General features: G+C 39.2%; 1 protein-coding gene across 3 annotated transcripts in view; it reads right to left on the minus strand.

The window, feature by feature from the left end:
- Positions 1 to 9396: 9396 nt before the first annotated feature.
- csnk1a1 (casein kinase 1, alpha 1) overlaps positions 9397 to 19234 on the minus strand; it is a 55558-nt gene continuing 45720 nt past the window's right edge. For 2 of the 3 annotated variants that reach the window (XM_043703774.2, XM_043703777.2), the window contains 2 exons: positions 16063 to 16211; positions 11941 to 13418 (listed from right to left, as the gene is read on the minus strand). In XM_043703774.2, the coding sequence (XP_043559709.1) occupies positions 13411 to 13418; positions 16063 to 16211 (157 nt within the window). In that variant the 3' untranslated portion in view covers positions 11941 to 13410. Of the gene's footprint in view, positions 10055 to 11940; positions 13419 to 16062; positions 16212 to 19234 lie in introns of those variants that run through there. The other variant, XM_043703775.1, reaches the window with a different exon arrangement.

A 19234-nucleotide genomic window follows, 5' to 3' on the forward strand; every position in this document is an offset into this window, starting at 1 on the left:
CACAGTTCTACTGAAGGTAGAACAGTTTCCTCAGATGTAGTATAGATGTTTCAGCAACATCTTACATGACTTTTGTGAAAAAGCTACAACTTTAAAAAAAAAGCTGATCCCACTTGCACATATTTGAAAACATGTTGATCTACAAATCTTGCTCAAGTTACTTATTCCTCCCCTAAACTGTCTTATTTACTTTTGTCTCAACCCAAAATTACATTTTCAATATTTGCTGAAGCTGCAAAGATTAATTTCACTCCTTCCTAAAACTCTATTTATTTCCATAATTTCAAACAGCTTTCCCCTTTTTTTTCCATCATCCATTTATGAGTTTTGCTGAAATGTTGTTTATATAGTCCAGAAACAGCAGGCCCCTTACATCTCATCTGAGGTGTCTCTGCTAATATGTTGCCTTTGTGGATGAACATTTAACCCTTCACTTTGAACCTGAGGCCAAACATCAGGACCCATTATTCAACTAGGAAACCAATTTATCTAATCTAGTCCCAAACCATCAATTAAGTCTAACAGGCAGTCATTCACCATGTCTCAGGATAGCTCCAAACCTCAGTAAATTACTTTAAGCATGTTTCCATGTTTCTCTGACTCAAGATGAAATGTCAATTTCCAATGTTGGTTGATTTAAAGAATAAATTTCAAATGCTTATTTTATGCTTGGCTAGCTCAGTTCACGAGAAGTTTAGCACATGGTTCAGAATAAACACTAAGCACAGGTTCAAGTCTTGTTCTGGCTGAAGCAGAGATGGGACCTGTCTCCTTACCTATTCCATGCTGATGTAGAAAGGTGGCCTTCAAGATGTGTAACCGACTGCCCTTTGCTAATAGAGATACCAACAGTATTTTGTGGACTATGGCTAATTACCAACCTACTCATGTTTATTCCATTTTTCCTCATTTTTGAAAATTTCCTCTTGCCATGAATCAAATGATAACAATGAAACATTAAGTACCTTATTCTTGATACATTAACTAATACTTTGCTGATAAGTCAGACCACAAATCATTCAAACATGCTTAGATATGGACACTAATCCAGGGAATTGGAGCAAACAAACAGAAATTGGTGGCAAAATTTGGCAGGTCTGGCAGCACCTGTGCGGAGAAAACCAGAGTTGATGTTATGAGTCTTACGGGAGTCAAGGGATTCAGGGAGAAGGCAGGAGAATGGAGTTGAGAAACACATCAGCCATGATCGAATGGCAGAGCAGCCTAGATGGGTGGAATGGCCTAATTCTGCTCCTACATTTTATGGCTCAATGAACTATAAAGAGCAAGAAATCAAATAATAGGAGTTAATTCAAATAGTGATGGTAGAATTGGTGATGGATTGCTGTTGCAACATGTGGAAGTTGCTGGACACCATGATTCATTCAGAGGGAAAACATCTAAATGTTTGCAGCTCAAGGAGCTTTTGATCTAAGTTCAGGAGTTGGGAGTCTGAACTGCAGACAGTGGGACACTTTGCTGCAGAGAATGGTTATAATTTAAAATTGGTTTGTGATCAAGGACAGGAGGATGTGACAGCACATGAGACAAACATGAGGACCTGGAATTTAAAATTGAGGAGCCTCAGCTGCTGTAATTGTCCAGTGGGGATTACAGGCAAGATGTATAAACGGAGCATGGAACCTTAGTCCAGGGAACCATTCAAATGGAGGAAATAGGATTGTAATTGCGGTAAAAGACAGTACAATTAGGGGGATAGATACTGTTCTCAGCAGCATAGGTATGACTCTCGAAAGCTGTGCTGCCTGCCCAGAGCCAGACGAAGGACACCTTCAGGATTTATAGATGGAGGGAAAAAAATCCAGTCGTTGTCATCCACATTGGTAGAAATAGAAAGGCGTTATTAGAAACTCCAAGGTAATTACTTCCAGATTATTGTTAGCCATGGATAAACAGGGCAAATAAAGTCAGAGTTAAATGCTTAAAGATTAGTGTGGGTGGAGTGGATTTCAGACGATGGGACACAACACCTAGGGTAGAAGGGAACTGTGCTGGTGGGATGAGCTTAATTTGTCCCAGCATGTTGAGTGTCCTGGAGGATCAAATAGCTCGAGCAGGCTGTAAACTAATGAGGGGGGATTTGGGAGGGGGAAAATGTAGGCTTACAAAGCAAGAGAATACAGAATTACAGGGCATCTGTTTGGATAAAGAGAACCACCGTGGGGCAGAAAGTGTTAGTATATAATTGTAGAAAATCAGCAGTAAATAAGGCCCAAAAAAATGATAAAAAGACCAAATTAAATGGTTCTTTTCTTGACTGTGCATAGCATTCAGAATAAAATAAATGAATTCACAGCACAAAAACAAGTTACTGGGAATGATCTTCTAGCCATTACAGAAATGTGGTTAAGAGGAGATCAAAGCTGGTAACTAAGTAATCAGGGGTATATGACTTCGAAAGGACAAGCAGGAAGGTGTGTGTGGTGGGGCAGCATTATAGGTATGGGATGGAATAAGTATGATAGCAAGCGATCTTCTAATGGAAGATATACAATTCATGTGGATGGAGGTAAGAAATAAGGAAAAAGACACTAGAAGTAGTCTATAGGCCTCTAATAGTGGGCTATACAGTGGGATAAAATAAATCAGGGCATAATGAGTACATGTAAAAAGGACAGTACATTCATCATGGGTAACTTTAATCTTCATGTAGATTGGAATTGTCAGATTGGCAGAGAAAGCCATGAAGGAGAACTTAGCATTTAGTTTCAGGGAAGAACATGGGCCAGAAACAAGTGTGTAAGCTTAAATAAGGATACTTACAAAGGTGAGGGGAAAACTGGCTGGAGGAGACCGGGAAAGGGGTTTAGTGGATACAATGGTTGACGTTTTAGTAGTAGTAGGTGATGGCTCACAGCAAACAAATTTAGTCATGAAGCAAGATTCTCGGAAGGGGATAACAATGGTCAACAAGGCAGGTTAAGGATAGCATCAAATTGAAAGAAAGAAAAAAAAGCATACAATGTGGCAAAGAATAGTGCTAAGCAGGAGGAATGGGAAGGTTTTAAAAACCATAAATGACAATCAAAAATAGAAAATAAACTTTGAGACTAAACTTGCAAGTAGCATCAAGCTGATCAGCAAAAGCTTCTAAAAAGAGAAGCCAAAGTGAACATAGGCCCCTGAGCAAACAAGGCAAGAGAAGTAATAGTGGAGAATCACGAAACATGAAAGAATCAGCATGGTTTCATGAGGGAGAAATCATGCCTAAAGTATTACTGCAATTCCTTGAAATAACAGTGTAGATAAAGAGGAAGCAGCAGATGCAATACATTTGGATATTCAGGTATTTGATAAGGTACCACACAACAGGCTACTTCATAAAAAGGTGCTGTGGTTAACATATTAACATGGATAGAAAATTGGCTAACTAACACAAGACAGAAAAATTAAAGAAATTCAGAGGATACTGGAATTAGAAAAACAAATGGCTGACCAAGTTCAGGTCTGGCAACATCTGTGGGGAGAAAGCAGTTAATATTTTGGGTCCAGTGACCCTTCCCAGAAGACCGGGTCACTTTTGCTCTGTTCAGTCCCATTTAAAATTGTGCTATGTTCACTTTTAAGATCACCTTATTCTTCTAACTTACAAAGAATATAAGCCCAACCTAGTCAACATTTCCTAAGACAATCCCTCTATACTTTGTATCCATCCCAGTGAACCTTCTCTGGACTGCTTCCAGTGCTAATACACCTTTTCAGAGACATTTTCAGGATGAAAATTTGCAACTAGTAGGGTGCCACAAGAATCAGTGCTGAGGCCACTATTATTTACAATATGAGTTAAGGTTTGCATATGGAAAATGAATGCACTACAGTCAAGTGTGCAGTCTACAAAATGTGGGAAGGGGAGTGGTGAGGATAACAGACTCAGATTTGGAGAGGTTAAGCAAGTAGGCAAACACTTGGCAGATGAAATATAATGTGGGAAAGTTTTGCAGAAAGAATAAAGGAATTCAATAGTATTTAAATAGAAAAAGACTGCAGAAAATTATAGAATGGAGGGATTTGGGACCCCTCATCCATGAATCACAAAAAGCAAACATCCCAAGTCAGTGGATAACAGGGAAAACAAATGGAATATTGGCCTTTATAATAAAGGAAATGGAGTGTAAGTGGGAGTGTTTGCCAAACCTATACAAGTTACTAATTAAACCACATCTGGAATACTGTATGAACAGTTTTGGGTCCCTTGTTTAAAGGTGTATTGGCACTGGAAGCAGTCCAGAGAAGGTTCACTGGGATGGATACAAAATATGGAGGGATTGTCTTAGGAAATGTTGACTAGGTTGGGCTTATATTCTTTGTAAGTTAGAAGAATAAGGTGATCTTAAAAGTGAACATAGCACAATTTTAAATGGGACTGAACAGAGCAGATGTGGAGAAGTTGATTCCCCCTTGTGGGAGTATCCAGGACCAGAGGGCATAATCTCAGAAAAAGCGCCACATGTAAGACAAGGAGGAATGTCTTAAAATAGAACATGACAGCGCAGTACAGGATGTTCAGCCGGATGTTGCACCACCCAATGAATCTAATTTGAAGCCCATCTAATCTACACTATTGCATTTTTGTCTATATGCCTATCCAATGACCATTTAAATGCTCAAGTTGGTGAGTTCACAACTGTTACACAGGCAGTGTTCCATGCCTCCACTACTGAGTAAAGGAACTATCTCTGACATCTGTCCTAAATCTATCACCCCTCAATTTGAAGCTATGCCCCCTTGTGCTAGACATCACCATCCTAGGAAAAAAGGTTCTCACGGTTCACCTGATCTAACCCTCTGATTATCTTATTTATTATAATTAAGTCACCCCTCAATTTCCTTCTCTCTAATGAAAACAGCCTCAAGTCCCTCAACCTACCCTTCATGAAACCATGCTATCCCGAATCAACTTATTCTTATCAAGATGATTATAAATCCTCTCTCTTATATCCCTTTCCAACACTTCACCCACAACCGAAGGAAGGCTCACTGGTCTATAAATTAGAAGGGTTGCCTCTACTTCCCTTCTTGAACAGGGGAACATTTGCTATCCTTCAGTTTTCTGGCACTACTCCTGTAAACAATGAGGACAAAGAGCAAAGCCAAAGGCTTGGCAATCTCCTCCATGGCTTCCTAGAGAATCCTAGGATAAATCCCATCCGGTCAAGGGGACTTATCTATGTTCACACTTTCCATAATTGCAAACACCTCCTCCTTGTAAACCGCAATCCCATCTAGTCTAGTAGTCTGTTTCTCAGTATTCTCAACATTGTCTTTTTTTAAGTGTGAATACTGACAAAAACTATTCATTTAGCGCTTCCCCATCTCCTGATTCTACGCACAACTTCCCACTACTATCCTTGATTGGCCCTAATCTTACTCTTGTCATTCTTTTAGCCCTTATGTACCTATAGAAAGCTTGAGGGTTTTCCTGATCCTATCCGCCAACAACTTCATGTCTCCTCGCGTGCCTTAGCTCTCTGTAGATCTTTCCTAGCTACCTTGTAACTCTCAATTGCCCAGAGTCTTCACATATCATCATAACATAAGCCATCTTCTTCCTCTTGACAAAAGATTTAACTTCCTTAGTAAACCATGGCTCCTGCACTTTACAACTTCCTCCATCTGACAGGTACATACTTAACAAGGATACAGTAGCTGTTTCTTGAATAAGGTCTGCATTTCTATTGTGCCAATCCCCTGCAGTTTCATTCCCCATCCTATGCATCCTAAATCTTATCTAATCGCATTGTAATTGCCTCGCCCCCAGCTGCCCTCCAGTGTTACCGATCCCTTTCCATTACTAAAGTAAACATAACTGAATTGGGTCACTATCACAAAAGTACTCACCTATCTCCAAATATAATACCTGGCCAGGTTCATTATCCAGTATTAAATCTACTGTGGCCTCCCCCACTTGTTGACCGCCTGTCTCCATACTGTGTCAAAAAAACCCTCCAGCACACAATGGAAAAAAACTGATCCATCTAAGTACTTGAACTATTGAGGATCATCTTTGTTATCCTTTCCTCTACATCTCTGGAACTATTCGGAGGCCTATAGAAAACTGTCTCAAAAGGGTGACCTCTCCTTTCTAGTTTCTAATCTCAGCCCATACTACCTCCATTGACGAGTCCTCAAATGCCTTTTCTGCAGCCGTAATACTGTTCCTTGACTAATAATGCCACCCCTCCCCCTCCTCTTGGTTCTTACTGAAATATCCAAATCCTGGAACCTGCAACAATCATACCTGTCCCTGCTCGACCCATGTCTCTGAAATGACCACATCAAAATCCCAGGTACCGACCCATGCTGCAAGTTCACCCACCTTATTCTGTATGTTCCTGGTATTGAAATACACACAATTCAAACCAATGTTTTGACTGCTGGTGCCATCTTGCTACCCTGAAACCTTATTTGGGACCTTTCTACTCTCAATCTCCTGTAGACTCTAACTAGAATTTTGGCTCCCATCCCCTTGCTGAATTAGTTTAAACCTATCCAAAGAGCATTTGCAAATTCCCCACCCCCCCCACTTCAGGTGAAAACCATCCTGTTGTAGAGGTCCCACCTACCCCAGGAACTGACACAGTTATCCAGGAATCAAAAACCTTCCCTTCTATACCATCCCTGCAGCCACATGTTTGATTCCCCTCTCTCCCTGTTCCTCGCCTAGCTAGTTCATGGCATAGGCCACAAACTAGAGATAAACTTTGTCTTACCTCTAAGCTCCCACACTAGCTCTCTGAACTTCTGCCTTAAATCTCCATCTCTCTTCCTACCTATGCTGTTGTTGCCTATGTGGACCATGAGGACCCCGAAAATACGATCAGAGACATGAATATTGTAGTAAAGAATTCCATGGATTCACAAAGAGGTGTTGGGCTGAGTCATTAAGTGTAAAGCTGAGATACACAGAATAAATCAGCTAGGGAATTAAAGGTTATGGGGAAAGAGCAGAAAAGGGGAGTTTGGGATTACCAGATCTGATTGTGCTCCATCATTCCATGGACTGAATGGCCCATTTTTGCTCCTGTGCCTTGTGGTCTGACCTTTGACTCACTTGCATAAGAAATATCTCATTAGATGTCCCATGTAACAGATTTTTCTTACATTTTCGTTTTTTTGCAAGTAGAGTCATAGAGATGTACAGCACGGAAACAGACCCTTTGGTCCAACTTCTCTATGCCGACTAGATATTCCAATCCAATCTCGTCCCACCTGCAGGCACCCGGCCCATATCCCTCCAAACCCTTCCTATTCATATACTCATCCAAATGCCTCTTAAATGCTGCAATTGTACCAGCCTCCACCACATCCTCTGGCAGCTCATTCCATACACGTACCACCCTCTGTGAGAAACAGTTGCCCCTTAGGTCTCTTATACCTTGCCAGTCTCACCCTAAACCTATACCCTCTAGTTCTGGACTCTCCCACCCCAGGGAAAAGACTTTGTCTATTTATCCCATCCATTCCCCTCATGATTTTTATAAACCTCTATCAGGTCACCACTCAGCCTCCGATGCTCCAAAGAAAAAACAGCCCTAGCCTATTCAACCTCCCCCTATAGTTCAAATCCACCAACCCTGGCAACATGCTTGTAAATCTTTTCTGAACCCTTTCAAGTTTCACAACATCTTTCCGATAGGAAGGCAACCAGAATTGCACGCAATATTCCAACAATGGCCTAACCAATGTCCTGTACAGCCGCAACATGACCTCCCAATTATGTACTCCATTCTGACTGATAAAAGGAAAGCATACCAAACACCACCTTCACTATCTTATCTACCTGCCACTCCACTTTCAAGGAGCTATGAACCTGCACTCCAAGGTCTCTTTGTTCAGCAATACTCCCTAGGACCTTACCATTAAGTGTGTAAGTCCTGCAGAATCTCTCATTTGTCTAAATTAAACTCCATCTGCCACTTCTCAACCGATTGGCCCATCTGATCAAGATCCCGTTGTAATCTGAGGTAACCTTCTTCGCTGTCCACTACACCTCCAATTTTGGTGTCATCTGCAAACTTACTAACTATACGTCTGCAGAAAAAAACTATTGATTTTATATTGAAGTTTGCAATAGTGCTTTAGTTCAATTTATATATGAAGAAATTTTTAGACTCCAATCCATTTCTTGTACGCATTGCCCTCCAAAAATCTAATTAGTGCCCTTTCTTCTCAATTGTCCTTCATTTTCTTCATTGTGTGTTATTTTTATACATCAGTAGTTGTTGTTGGCAATGTTTCTAAATGACAAGGTTGAGATCAAATTCCACTCCAGGGTTGTTGCACAAAAATGCAAAGTACACACTCCAGTACCACACTCAGGGAATACTACCTTCCATATATTTGGGTGGATGCAAAAAAAAATCATGGCACCATTTCAAATAGCAGGATACTCCCAGGTGCCCAAATCAATATTTATCCCTCAATCAACATCACAAAGCAGTCATTAAGTTAATGAAATGTGCAAAAGATAAAGAAACTGATGTCTGACAGCAGGGCAGACAATATCACAGACTTGTATTTAGTAACCCGTAATGTACAGATCTAAATAAGTGTTACAGTCCAGAAGAGCCTTGCTTTAGGATAAGGAGGCACCAATCTTCAAGAATGTAATGTAAAATGGCTGTATAACATATTGTACAAATGTCAGTCTTTTAAAACGCTCGATGAATACACTTGCACGTCTTTTGCAGTTTACATTTAAAATTGCACATGAAATTTAAATTTGAATAAATGCAGCTCATATGGCCAAGTGATTAAATTATAACAGAGTTTCTCAAAAGCAGTTTATTTCATCAATATGTTCTCTGCTATAGAACCATTGTGTAACACCAAAAAAAATCTTAACTAGTTAATATTACTTGAGGTTAGTTCTTCAATATGCAGGTTCAGTTAGCTTTTTTATAATTTAAATTCTTTGGAAGTGTTTGAAGAGGCATCCCTTCCTGCCAAGATTCTGCAAAATGAAAGTTAGGTCTTAATTCCAGAATGGTCCAACAATCACTGGTTTTCAAAACGATATTTTTAAAATGCATTTCTACGATTACAAAATCACGTTAATTATACATAAAACACGGAGTCTAAATGATTTTGATTATTCAGTTGCAAACACAATCCTTCAGAGCAATCAAACTAAAATACTTTGAAAAGCAGGATACTGCACATGCTGAGAATCTGAAATGAAAACAAAAAATAAGCTCAGATTCAACAGTATCTACATAGACAAACAAAACCAAGATTAATGTTCCAAGATTGTGACCTTTGTCAGAAAGGGGTATTTTTGGAACATTTAATACTGACACTCTGAAAACACCTAAACTGCGACAAACACATTGCCAGCTATGAATAGCATTAAACATTAGCAAACAGCAATAGATATAACATTCAAGTCATTTAATGAAGAAAAATTACAGAAAATACAATGTAATGTAATTTGCAAGTGCGAAGATTGCTTGATGCTGGATATGTATATCCTGAAGATATTTGGAATAACGGCATTAAATTCTGAAGATATATTGAACCAAATTAAAGAAAGTATGCACTTTGTTACATTTATCAATAATTCAGATTATTTCTCAAAAGATAGATACATTCCCAAGTGAAAAAGCAAAAGCATTCTTAAAACATTTTTCAATTGTGATCAAATCATCAAAAAGCTACATGAGATTTTCAGAAACTTGTGTAAATCTATTTATACACAATTGAAAATGCACTTACCATCTGAATTTTCATATTGCACAATATAACAGCTCTAGCAGGAACAATTTTACCAAATTGCCATAAGCAATCAATGGTTAGTATCATAACACTGGTAGAATGGCATCAGATAAAATTCTAATTCGACATGTACATTCTGGGAATTACTGTGCAGAAATATTCTGCTTTTACAAACCAACTTGCATCTTGAAGATAGATTTGTATACTTCGAATTTCTAATCTTGTTATAAACAAACTTTGACTTGCTTGACAGTTACTTTCCATAATCTAGACTTCCAATGGATCTGTATTTCTCACCCTCTGATCATTTTTAAGACTACTGCAGACAGAGGAAAAGAAATGATATGTGCCAATTAGCAATTCTTCTCTTCACATGAATTCTAACATTACTTGTAATACATAATTACAAAAAAACACTGGAGGATCAAGTTATGTAATGCGAAGTTAAAACATACTGTATTAGAGATCCACGATCTCTGTATAATTACCATAAAAATAGAAACACTGCCAGACATTTTGCACAGCAAGACAAACAGTCCACTTATGAAAGCTCAGCACTGCCCTGAATAACATTTTCATGTAACCATGTTGTTTTTCAAACACTAATCTGGTGTATTTTGTGCTGGAATCCCATGCCCAAGGACAGAATCCAACTGATCTTAAACTGGCAGGCACTGAACGCCCCAATTTTATCAATGTGTACAGGTTAATATCGGAATTCTTGCATGTTAATTCAAAATGTGTATTTTATTTCAGATTTGAAATAAATGCAACAGAAGTAATACAGCTGTACACTTCAAAAAATTGAAAGCTAATTGGCAAACGTTACTTTCTCAACATTTGATGTCACAACATCCCAGTATATACAGATATTTAATATACAAAACCCATTATTGTACTCACATTCTGAAAAACAAAATTGAGAAGATTGAAAAATGATGAAAAAGCAGTCAGTCTTTCAAACAGGGAATGGGAGGAAAATTACTATTTGGCAGTATCAGTCTTTGATAATTCACTGCTATTGGCAATCTTCACTAAGCTATCACTTTGCATAGGACTCATTTTTGAAGAGATCTTCAGTTAGCAAACTCTCAGTTTTGCTCAATGTCTTTACATTGACTTTTTGTTGCAGCACATGGGAACGAAGAAAACAAAAGTAAAGCAGGAAGCAATTCGATAAAATGCAAACCTGTTTTGGCTATGAACGTATGAACCTGTACAAAATTTACAACAAGTAACTCATGTTTCCAGCTGTTTAAAAATCAGTATTTACAATGTTAAATACTCCTGATCAAGGTCCAACGTAGTCAACCTTGAGAACATGCACTTAACTTCTGTACACACTCAGCTGTCAAATTTCAAAAATTAATAGACATTATTTACGCCAATTACTTATAAATATTTATGCCAAATTCCAGCTTAAAGACTGAATTCAGTGTCTTGGTCAACATTGGGAATAAACGGCACTGCAACATTAGAATGTGCATCCAGAACAAATACCAAGTACATCTATCTGAACGTACAAAATAAAACCGTTCAGTTTAAAACAAGAGCCAAAGATAATAGATGATATAATAGGGAAGACATGGTAGTACTCTCTCACGATTTGACGTGCTATTTTTAAGCAGTAAAAGGCTTTCATGTTTCCTTGACATTTCAATGCAAGTGTGATTTTTACTTCCCAGAGAGACCTTTGAAAAGTTAACCCTCTCCGAACAGGTCATGCTAGTCAGGTCATTAAGCAGGAGCATCCTGGGTTGCTCCCTGCAAAACACATGCGGTGCTATTACAAACTAGACATTCAAGCTATATTGACTTTGGATCGGTGCACACATAAGCTGTTATAAAAGGTTTATTACACCAACTGGCTTGCTTTTAGAGTTACTAATTGAAGACTGTACTCTACCAGGGTAACACAGATAAATTATACTCAAAAGATATCCATGCTCCCCATTAGTAAAATCTGAAAGAAATGTAAAACTAATTTTCTTCCATAAAGAGAGCAAATAATAGATATTCTACACCCCCTTCAAAAATCTGCTTCAAAACTTAATGACAGAAGGAATACTATACCATGTGATAAACTGCAGGGAAAACCAGCTTAATTCAAATTAAAGCAATTTGAACATCTGCATAAGTGTTAGAAATTCAAATTTTACATCTTTGACAGTACATACACAATGAATTTGCAAAAACTAAGACTGGTCAGGTGATTCCGACAAGTAATTTTTAATTTATTCTTACATGCTAAAAAGGAATAAATTACACTGTTGAAGTACTTCCAGCAATAAAAGATTTCTGCTGGGCCAGAATCGCAGCCAGCAACAGTTGCCATTTCTGCACTGTACACCTTGACTGCAAAACATCAGTTCATTTTCATTCATTTTACAAGATCAAAAAGTAAAGTAAAAAACCTCCAACACGCTTTTTAAATTTCAAAGAAACTCCAAAGTTCAACCATTGTATATGTCAATGGTATTTGCTTAGTAGCTGCAGAGGCTCCATCTTGGATACATATTCTATAACCAATTTACTGCAGCAAGAACAAAAGCGAATGCTGCCCCCCCCCCCCAAAAAAAATTACAAAATAACCACCGTATCAAAAAAAGGAGAAAGGTACATCTGTCTACAAATCTAAAGCTCTGTGAAGAAATGCAACATCTTTAAATTAACTGGCTTTTGAAAGTTTGCTGATTTTTTTGTTTAAAAAAGTGAAAGTTGAGGGAAGTTGCATTGCAAACAGGGAACTTCAGCACAGCAATATAAAATAACCCTAGTCTTTTACAAGAAGTGTCTTCTTATTCAGTAACATGTAAACAACAAAGCTGACGTCCAAAAACACCGTAAATCTCATTTGAGTAGATGTATACAGTGATTACAATGCTATCTAAGCAATTTACATACAAGGTCAGTCTCATGTTGTTAGCTAAGCTTGCGATGACTAAGCTTTTCTTTTAACCATGTACAATATACTTAATGCAGAGTTCTAGAATTATCTAGTAGTCACTACTTTTGTCATTTCTTCACATTAGATACCACTCCAGCATAAGACAGCAGGCAGAGTCCTTCCAACAGAAAATATTAATTCTTTGGTTGCTATTGGTTTACTACTGGTTGCAGGTGCTTTAAAAGAACTCCCAGCCTTTAGTATTTATCATTTTCTGTTAATCAACAGCACATTTAGAACAGTACAGGGGAAAAGGTAAGTTATGTTGTGTACCCTTCAAGTACATAGTCGGTGAAATTTAGAAACTGCTTATGGAACAGCTCCTATGTGCCACTTAAACATCCTTTTACTGTCAGGCAGTAGAGAAACAAAAAAAAAGAAAAAAATTGGCAAATGCACAATGTTATTTTCTCTCCATGTGTCAACCACTTTCATACATCCCATTTATTGAATAAAGAAAACTGAACACCAGCAAGACTGCTTCAGATGCTCTATTTTGAAAGATGAAATTGCGCTTTTCCAGGAATTAGTTTGATTAAAAGCTGCTACAGTTGTAGGTACAGTTTTTATATGCACTTCCCAGAGTTTGCTGTATCCAGTTGAGTTTAATTCATCAGTTTATGGTTGTCCACTGAATGGCATGTACATGTGAAACAAAAATCAAAGGGGAGTGACAAAAGGCAACCTGCTCTCACATGCTGTTTTGCTTCTTCGTTTCAACCTTGAGATCAGAAACCTGTAGAAAACAAAGACAGTCATTTAAAAGATCTGTGTGTCATTGATTACATATAACTTACATTAGTTCTTTGACTGCAGACCAGATTCAAACTTAAGCCTGCATTTCAATATAGTCAACAGCATTACTATTTACCATATTCATGTGAATCATACTCTTTTCTATGCAATTCATTAGGGAACAATAAATATGGACAAAGAGGCAAACAAGTGCAAGAATTCAAGTAAAAGGACAAAAGACCTAAAAAGCACGTCAACATTAGGAAAATAGCAGATTTTAGTAGGCGTTTCCTTCCTGGAAAGTTTTATTTCTACTAAGATTATGAATGACAAAATATACTTATAGGACGTTTTAATAAAATATCTCAAGGTATTTCACAGGCAGAATTTGAGATTATGACACAAAACTAGACAAGGGGACATTATGTCAGAGGACCATAAGCATGGTCAAAGAGTTAGGACTAAAGATAAGCAGAGGAATGGAAAGATGCAGGAATGGTACTCCAAAGCTTGAGGGCTGAGGCAACTTAAACTGTGGCACCAATAATCAAATGATATATGCATAACAGTTCAGAATGACAAGAGTAGAGATATTGCGAAGGTTGTGGGGCTGGGGCGGGGGGGGGGGTTGAATCATGAGAGGATGGGGGCAGTGGATGTGGTTGTGGTTTTGAAGCCATGGAAGGACTTAAGTAGGAGTACACGCAAGAGGGAATTCAGGAGGGCAAAAAGGGGACATGAGATAACTTTGGCAAATAATGTTAAGGAGAATCCAAAAGGTTTTTAAAAATACATTACGGACAAGGTGGTAACTAGGGAGAGTTTATGGACCCTTAAAGATCAGCAAGGCAGCCTTTATGTGGAGGCGCAGGAGATACTAAACGAATATTTTACATCAGTGTTTACTGTGGAAAAGGACATGTAAGATTATGAAATGTAGGGAAATAAGTGGTGAGGAGTGTGGTGCTGGAAAAGCGCAGCAGGCTAGGCAGCATCCAAGGAGCAGGAGAATCGACGTTTTGGGCAGAAGCCCTTCTTCAGGAATGAGGCTGGTGTGCCAAGTAGGGGGGGGGGGGGGGAGAATTAGGGGGAGGGACGCTGGGAATACAATAGGTGGAAGGAGGTGAGGGTGAGGGTGATAGGCTGGAGAGGGGCTGGGGAGCGGAGACTTTCATGTATTTGGAAAGGCAAGGACTGATTAAGGATAGTCTACATGGCTTTGTGCGTGGGAAATCATGTCTCACAAACTTGATTGAGTTTTTTGAAGTAACAAAGAGTATTAATTAGGGCAAAGCAGTAGACTTGATCTATATGAAGAAAGACACGATTCCTCATGGTAGACTGGTTAGCAAGGTTAATCTCATGGAATACAGGGAGAACTAGCCATTTGGATACAGAACAGGCTCAAAAGGTAGAAGACAGAGGGTGGTGGTGGAGGGCTGTTTTTCAGACTGGAGGCCTGTGACCAGTGGAGTGCCACAAGGATCTGTGCTGGGTCCATTACTTTTCATCTTCTATATAAATATTTGAATTCGAGCATAAGAGGTATAGTTAGTAAGTTTGCAGATGACACCAAGATTGGGCGACTGTCTATGTGGAGTTTGCACATTCTCAGTGTCTGCGTAGGTTTTGTCTGGGTGCACCAGTTTCCTCCCACAATCCAAAGATGTGCAGGTTGCAGTGAAATGGCAATACTAAATTGCCCCTACTATTCAGGGATGTGTAGGTTAGGTGCATTAGTCAGAGGTAAATGTAAAGTAATGGGAAACGGATTCGGGTGGGTTACTCTTTGGAGGATCGATGTGGACTTGTTGGGCCAAAAGGCCTGTTCCATACAGTAGGGATTCTATACAAAACAAAAGATTAGCATACAGATGCAACAAATAACTTTGGAATTTTGACCTTCATTGGTAGGGGATTGAGGTTTAAAAACAGGAAAATCTTGTTACAATTATGCAGAATGTTGGTGAGTACACACCTAGAGTATGGGTACAGTTTTTATTTTGGCATTTTAGAAAATGATATACGAGCACTGGAGATTGTTCCAATGACTTTCACAATGGGATAATTCCTTATGAAAGGGTTGACATATCAAGAGTGGCAACAGGTTCAGCCTTTATTCTTTAGGGTTTACACGAATGGGGAATGATCTTATCAGCACAGACAAAATTCTCAGGAATTTGACTAAGTAGATGTCGAGATCTTTCCACTAGTTGGGAGGATCTTGAACCAGGAGACCTAGTTACAGTACAGGGGACAAATTTAAAACAGAAATGTGAAGGAAATTCTTATTCCAGAGGATAGTGAATCCCAGAGAGTTGCTGAATCTAGATCACAAAGTATTTAAAGAGAAGGTAGACAAGATTCTCCCAACTAGGGTGTTGACAGCCATGCAGAACTGGCATGAAAGAGCAGTTAAGGCCTGAGTCAAATCAGCCATGATACTGTTGAACAGCGGTGCAATCCTAGGGTGCTGATTACATTCTTCTGAAACAATTTCGAAAGGACAATTCACACAAGGTACGGAGCCATAATCTTCCTTCCCCCAACAACAATATCCAAAATACATTTTTATTTCCAAATGAGGATGAAATTATGTACATCACTCCCTAAAACTTTAGTTTTAATTTCAAAAAACTACTTACCTTTCATGTTGCTCTTGGACTTTTCAGTTTGCTTGCCTGTGGGGGTCTGTGCTTGCTGCCCTTGCCCACTAGAAGAAGCTGCCTGCTGTGCTGCCTTTTGCTTCAACATTGTCCAGTCAAAGGTGTAGTCATACTGATGATTTAAGGTTCTAAAGAAAAAATAGGAAACATTAAATGTTGTACGATTAGAAAATGTTGAGAGTTCCCAGGTACTTTTCCAAAGGCTACATTTTATTTAAAAAATCAATTGCAAAATTAAAACTTCTCCAACACCAGGAATAGCTCTCAGTAAAATAGCAAACTGTGACAAAGAAAAATCCAGATATCTACGGTCACCTAGTCATTTACTACTATCAAGAAAGAGAATGCTGCCAATGGTACAGAAAAGGATGCAGCACCGAAGAGGAGAGAAAACAAATAAAAGGAGGTACTTTAAAATGCTCAAAGTAGAAAAGTCACTCTGAATGGAAAGCAATCGCTGTTACCTATGGATGAAGTGAAGAACAAATGTAAAGCAGAATTTTCCAGTCTTCATTAGTGGGGTCACAGGACTGGAAAACACCAAATTCACCTCTATTCAAGCCAGGGGAGAATGACAAAACAGAAACTACAGCCCAGCCTAAGTGCCATGGAAACTGTGAACCAATGATTCAGGCCAAAATTATGTAGAAAGATATTTAAGGTGAACGCCCAGAATGGATTTCTGAAAGGCAAGCCATATCTAACTTCCCTGCAACTGGAAGACAAAGTACATTCTGACTCAATATTAAAATCACTTCTTGAAATATTAACTAACTGGACATGGGTATACAGGAAAATTTCCAAATATGCAGATCACAAGACAACAATATAGTAATGCGCTTTAAATGGATAAACTAGCAGAAATATGGTAGTTAAGCTTAACACAAAACTGCAACACGATACATTTTAGCAGGGAGAATGGGAAGAGGCATTCGGGTACAAATCAGAGGCAGAGAGAGACATTTTAAAACACAGAATAAGTTGGGAAGGCCAAAGTTGGCCCATCTCCCTCCAAACCCTTCCTATTCATATACCATCCAGATGCCTATTAAATGCTGTAATTGTACCAGCCTCCACCACTTCCTCTGGCAGCTCATTTCATACACGCACCATCCTGTGTGAAAACATTGCCCCTGAGGTCCCTTTCATATCTTTCCCCGCTCACCCTAAACCTATGCCCTCTAATTTTGGACTCCCCCCACCCCAGGGAAAAGACTTTGTCTATTTATCCTATCCATGCCCTCATGATTTTATAAACTTCCATAAGGACACTCTCAGCCTATTCATCCTCTCCCTATAGCTCCAAACCAGGCAACATCCTTGTAAATCTTTTCTGAACCCTTTCAAGTTTCACAACAGCCTTCCATAGGGAGGAGACCAGAATTGCATGCAATATTCCAAAGGTGGACTAAGCAATGTCATGTACAGCTGCAACCAATAAAGGTTCTGACCAATAAAAGAAAGCATACCCGATGTCTTCTTCATTATCCTATCTACCTGCGACTCAATTTTCAAGGAGCTACGAACCTGCACTCTGAAGTCTCTTTGTTCAGCCACACGACCTTGGAATTTACCACTAAGTGTATAATTCCTGCTAAGATTTGCTTACCCAAAATGCACAACCTCACACTTATCAAAATTAAACTCCATCTGCCCCTCCTCGGCCCACAGTTTACTTGACTAAGATCCCTTTGTACTGAGGTAACCTTATTCGCTGTCAGCTACGCTTCCACTTTTGGTGTCATCTGCAAACTTACTAACTATACCTATGTTCACATTCAAATTATTTATATAAATAATGAAAAGTAGTGGACCCAGCATCAACCCTTGTGGTACACCACTGGTCACAGGCATCTAGTCTGAAAATCAACCCTCCACCACCACCCTCGGTCTCCTATCTTCGAGCCATTTCTGCATCCAAATGGTTAATTCTATCTGTATTCCAAGAGATCTAACAGTGATAACCAGCCTCCCATAGGGAATCTTGTCACACACCTTATTGGAGTCCATATAGATCATGTCTACGGCTCTGTCCTAATCAATCCTCTTTCTTACTTCTTCAAAAAACTCAATCAAGTTTGAGATATGACCTCCCATGCACAAAGCCATGCCGACTATCCCTAATCAGTCCTTGCCTTTCCAATTACATGTAAATTCTGTCCCTCAGGATTCTCCCCAACAATTTTCCCACCACCGATGTCAGGCTTGCCAGTCTATAGTTGCCTGGCTTATCCTTACCACTTTTCTTAAATAATGGCACCACATTAGCCAACCTCCTGTCTTCCGGTACCTCACCTTGACTATCAATGACAAATATCTCAGCAAGGGGCCCAGCAATAATTTCTGTAGCTTCCCACAGGGTTTGAGAGTGCACCTGATCAGGTCCTGGGTATTTATCCACCTTTGAGTTTCGAAACATCCAGCACCACCACCTCTGTAATATGGACATTTTTCAAGATGTCACTGCCTATTGCCCCACATTCTATACCTCTCATGTCCTTCTTCACAGTAACTACTGAAGACGAATATTCATTTAATATCGTCCATCTCCTGCGGCTCCAAACAGACTGCCTTGCTGATCTTTGAGGGGGCATATTCTCTGGGCAAAGGTGGGTACTGAAGGTGTTGGGGCTGTATTCTCTCCCTAGTTACCCTTTTGTTCTTAATGCATTTGTAAAATGCCTTTGGATTCTCCTTAACCCTATTTGCCAAAGCTACCTCATGTCCTCTTTTTGCCCTCCGGATTTCCCTCTTAATTATATTCCTCTTGCCTTTATACTCTAAGGATTTATTCAATCCGTCCTCTCTATACTTGTCATGTGCTTCCTTCTTGGTCTTAACCAGACCCTCAATTTCTCTAGTCATTCAGCATTCCCTACACCTACCAGCCTTGCCTTTCACTAACAGGAATATACTGTCTTTGGACTCTCGTTATCTCATTTCTAAAGGCTTCCCATTTTCCAGTCATCCCTTTACCTGCGAACATCTACCCCCCAATCAGTTTTTGAAAGATCTTTCCTAATACCATCAAGATAAGCCTTCCTCCAATTTAGAACTTCAACTTTTAGGTCTGGTCTACCTTTTTCCATACTATTTTAAAGCTAACAGATTTATAGTTGCTGGCCCCAAAGTGTTCCCCCACCTCAGTCAC

Source organism: Chiloscyllium plagiosum, unplaced genomic scaffold (genome assembly GCF_037043375.1).
Source record: "Chiloscyllium plagiosum isolate Xiang-an unplaced genomic scaffold, Cpla_swu_hap1 HiC_scaffold_16, whole genome shotgun sequence".
NCBI classification, from domain to species: domain Eukaryota; kingdom Metazoa; phylum Chordata; class Chondrichthyes; order Orectolobiformes; family Hemiscylliidae; genus Chiloscyllium; species Chiloscyllium plagiosum.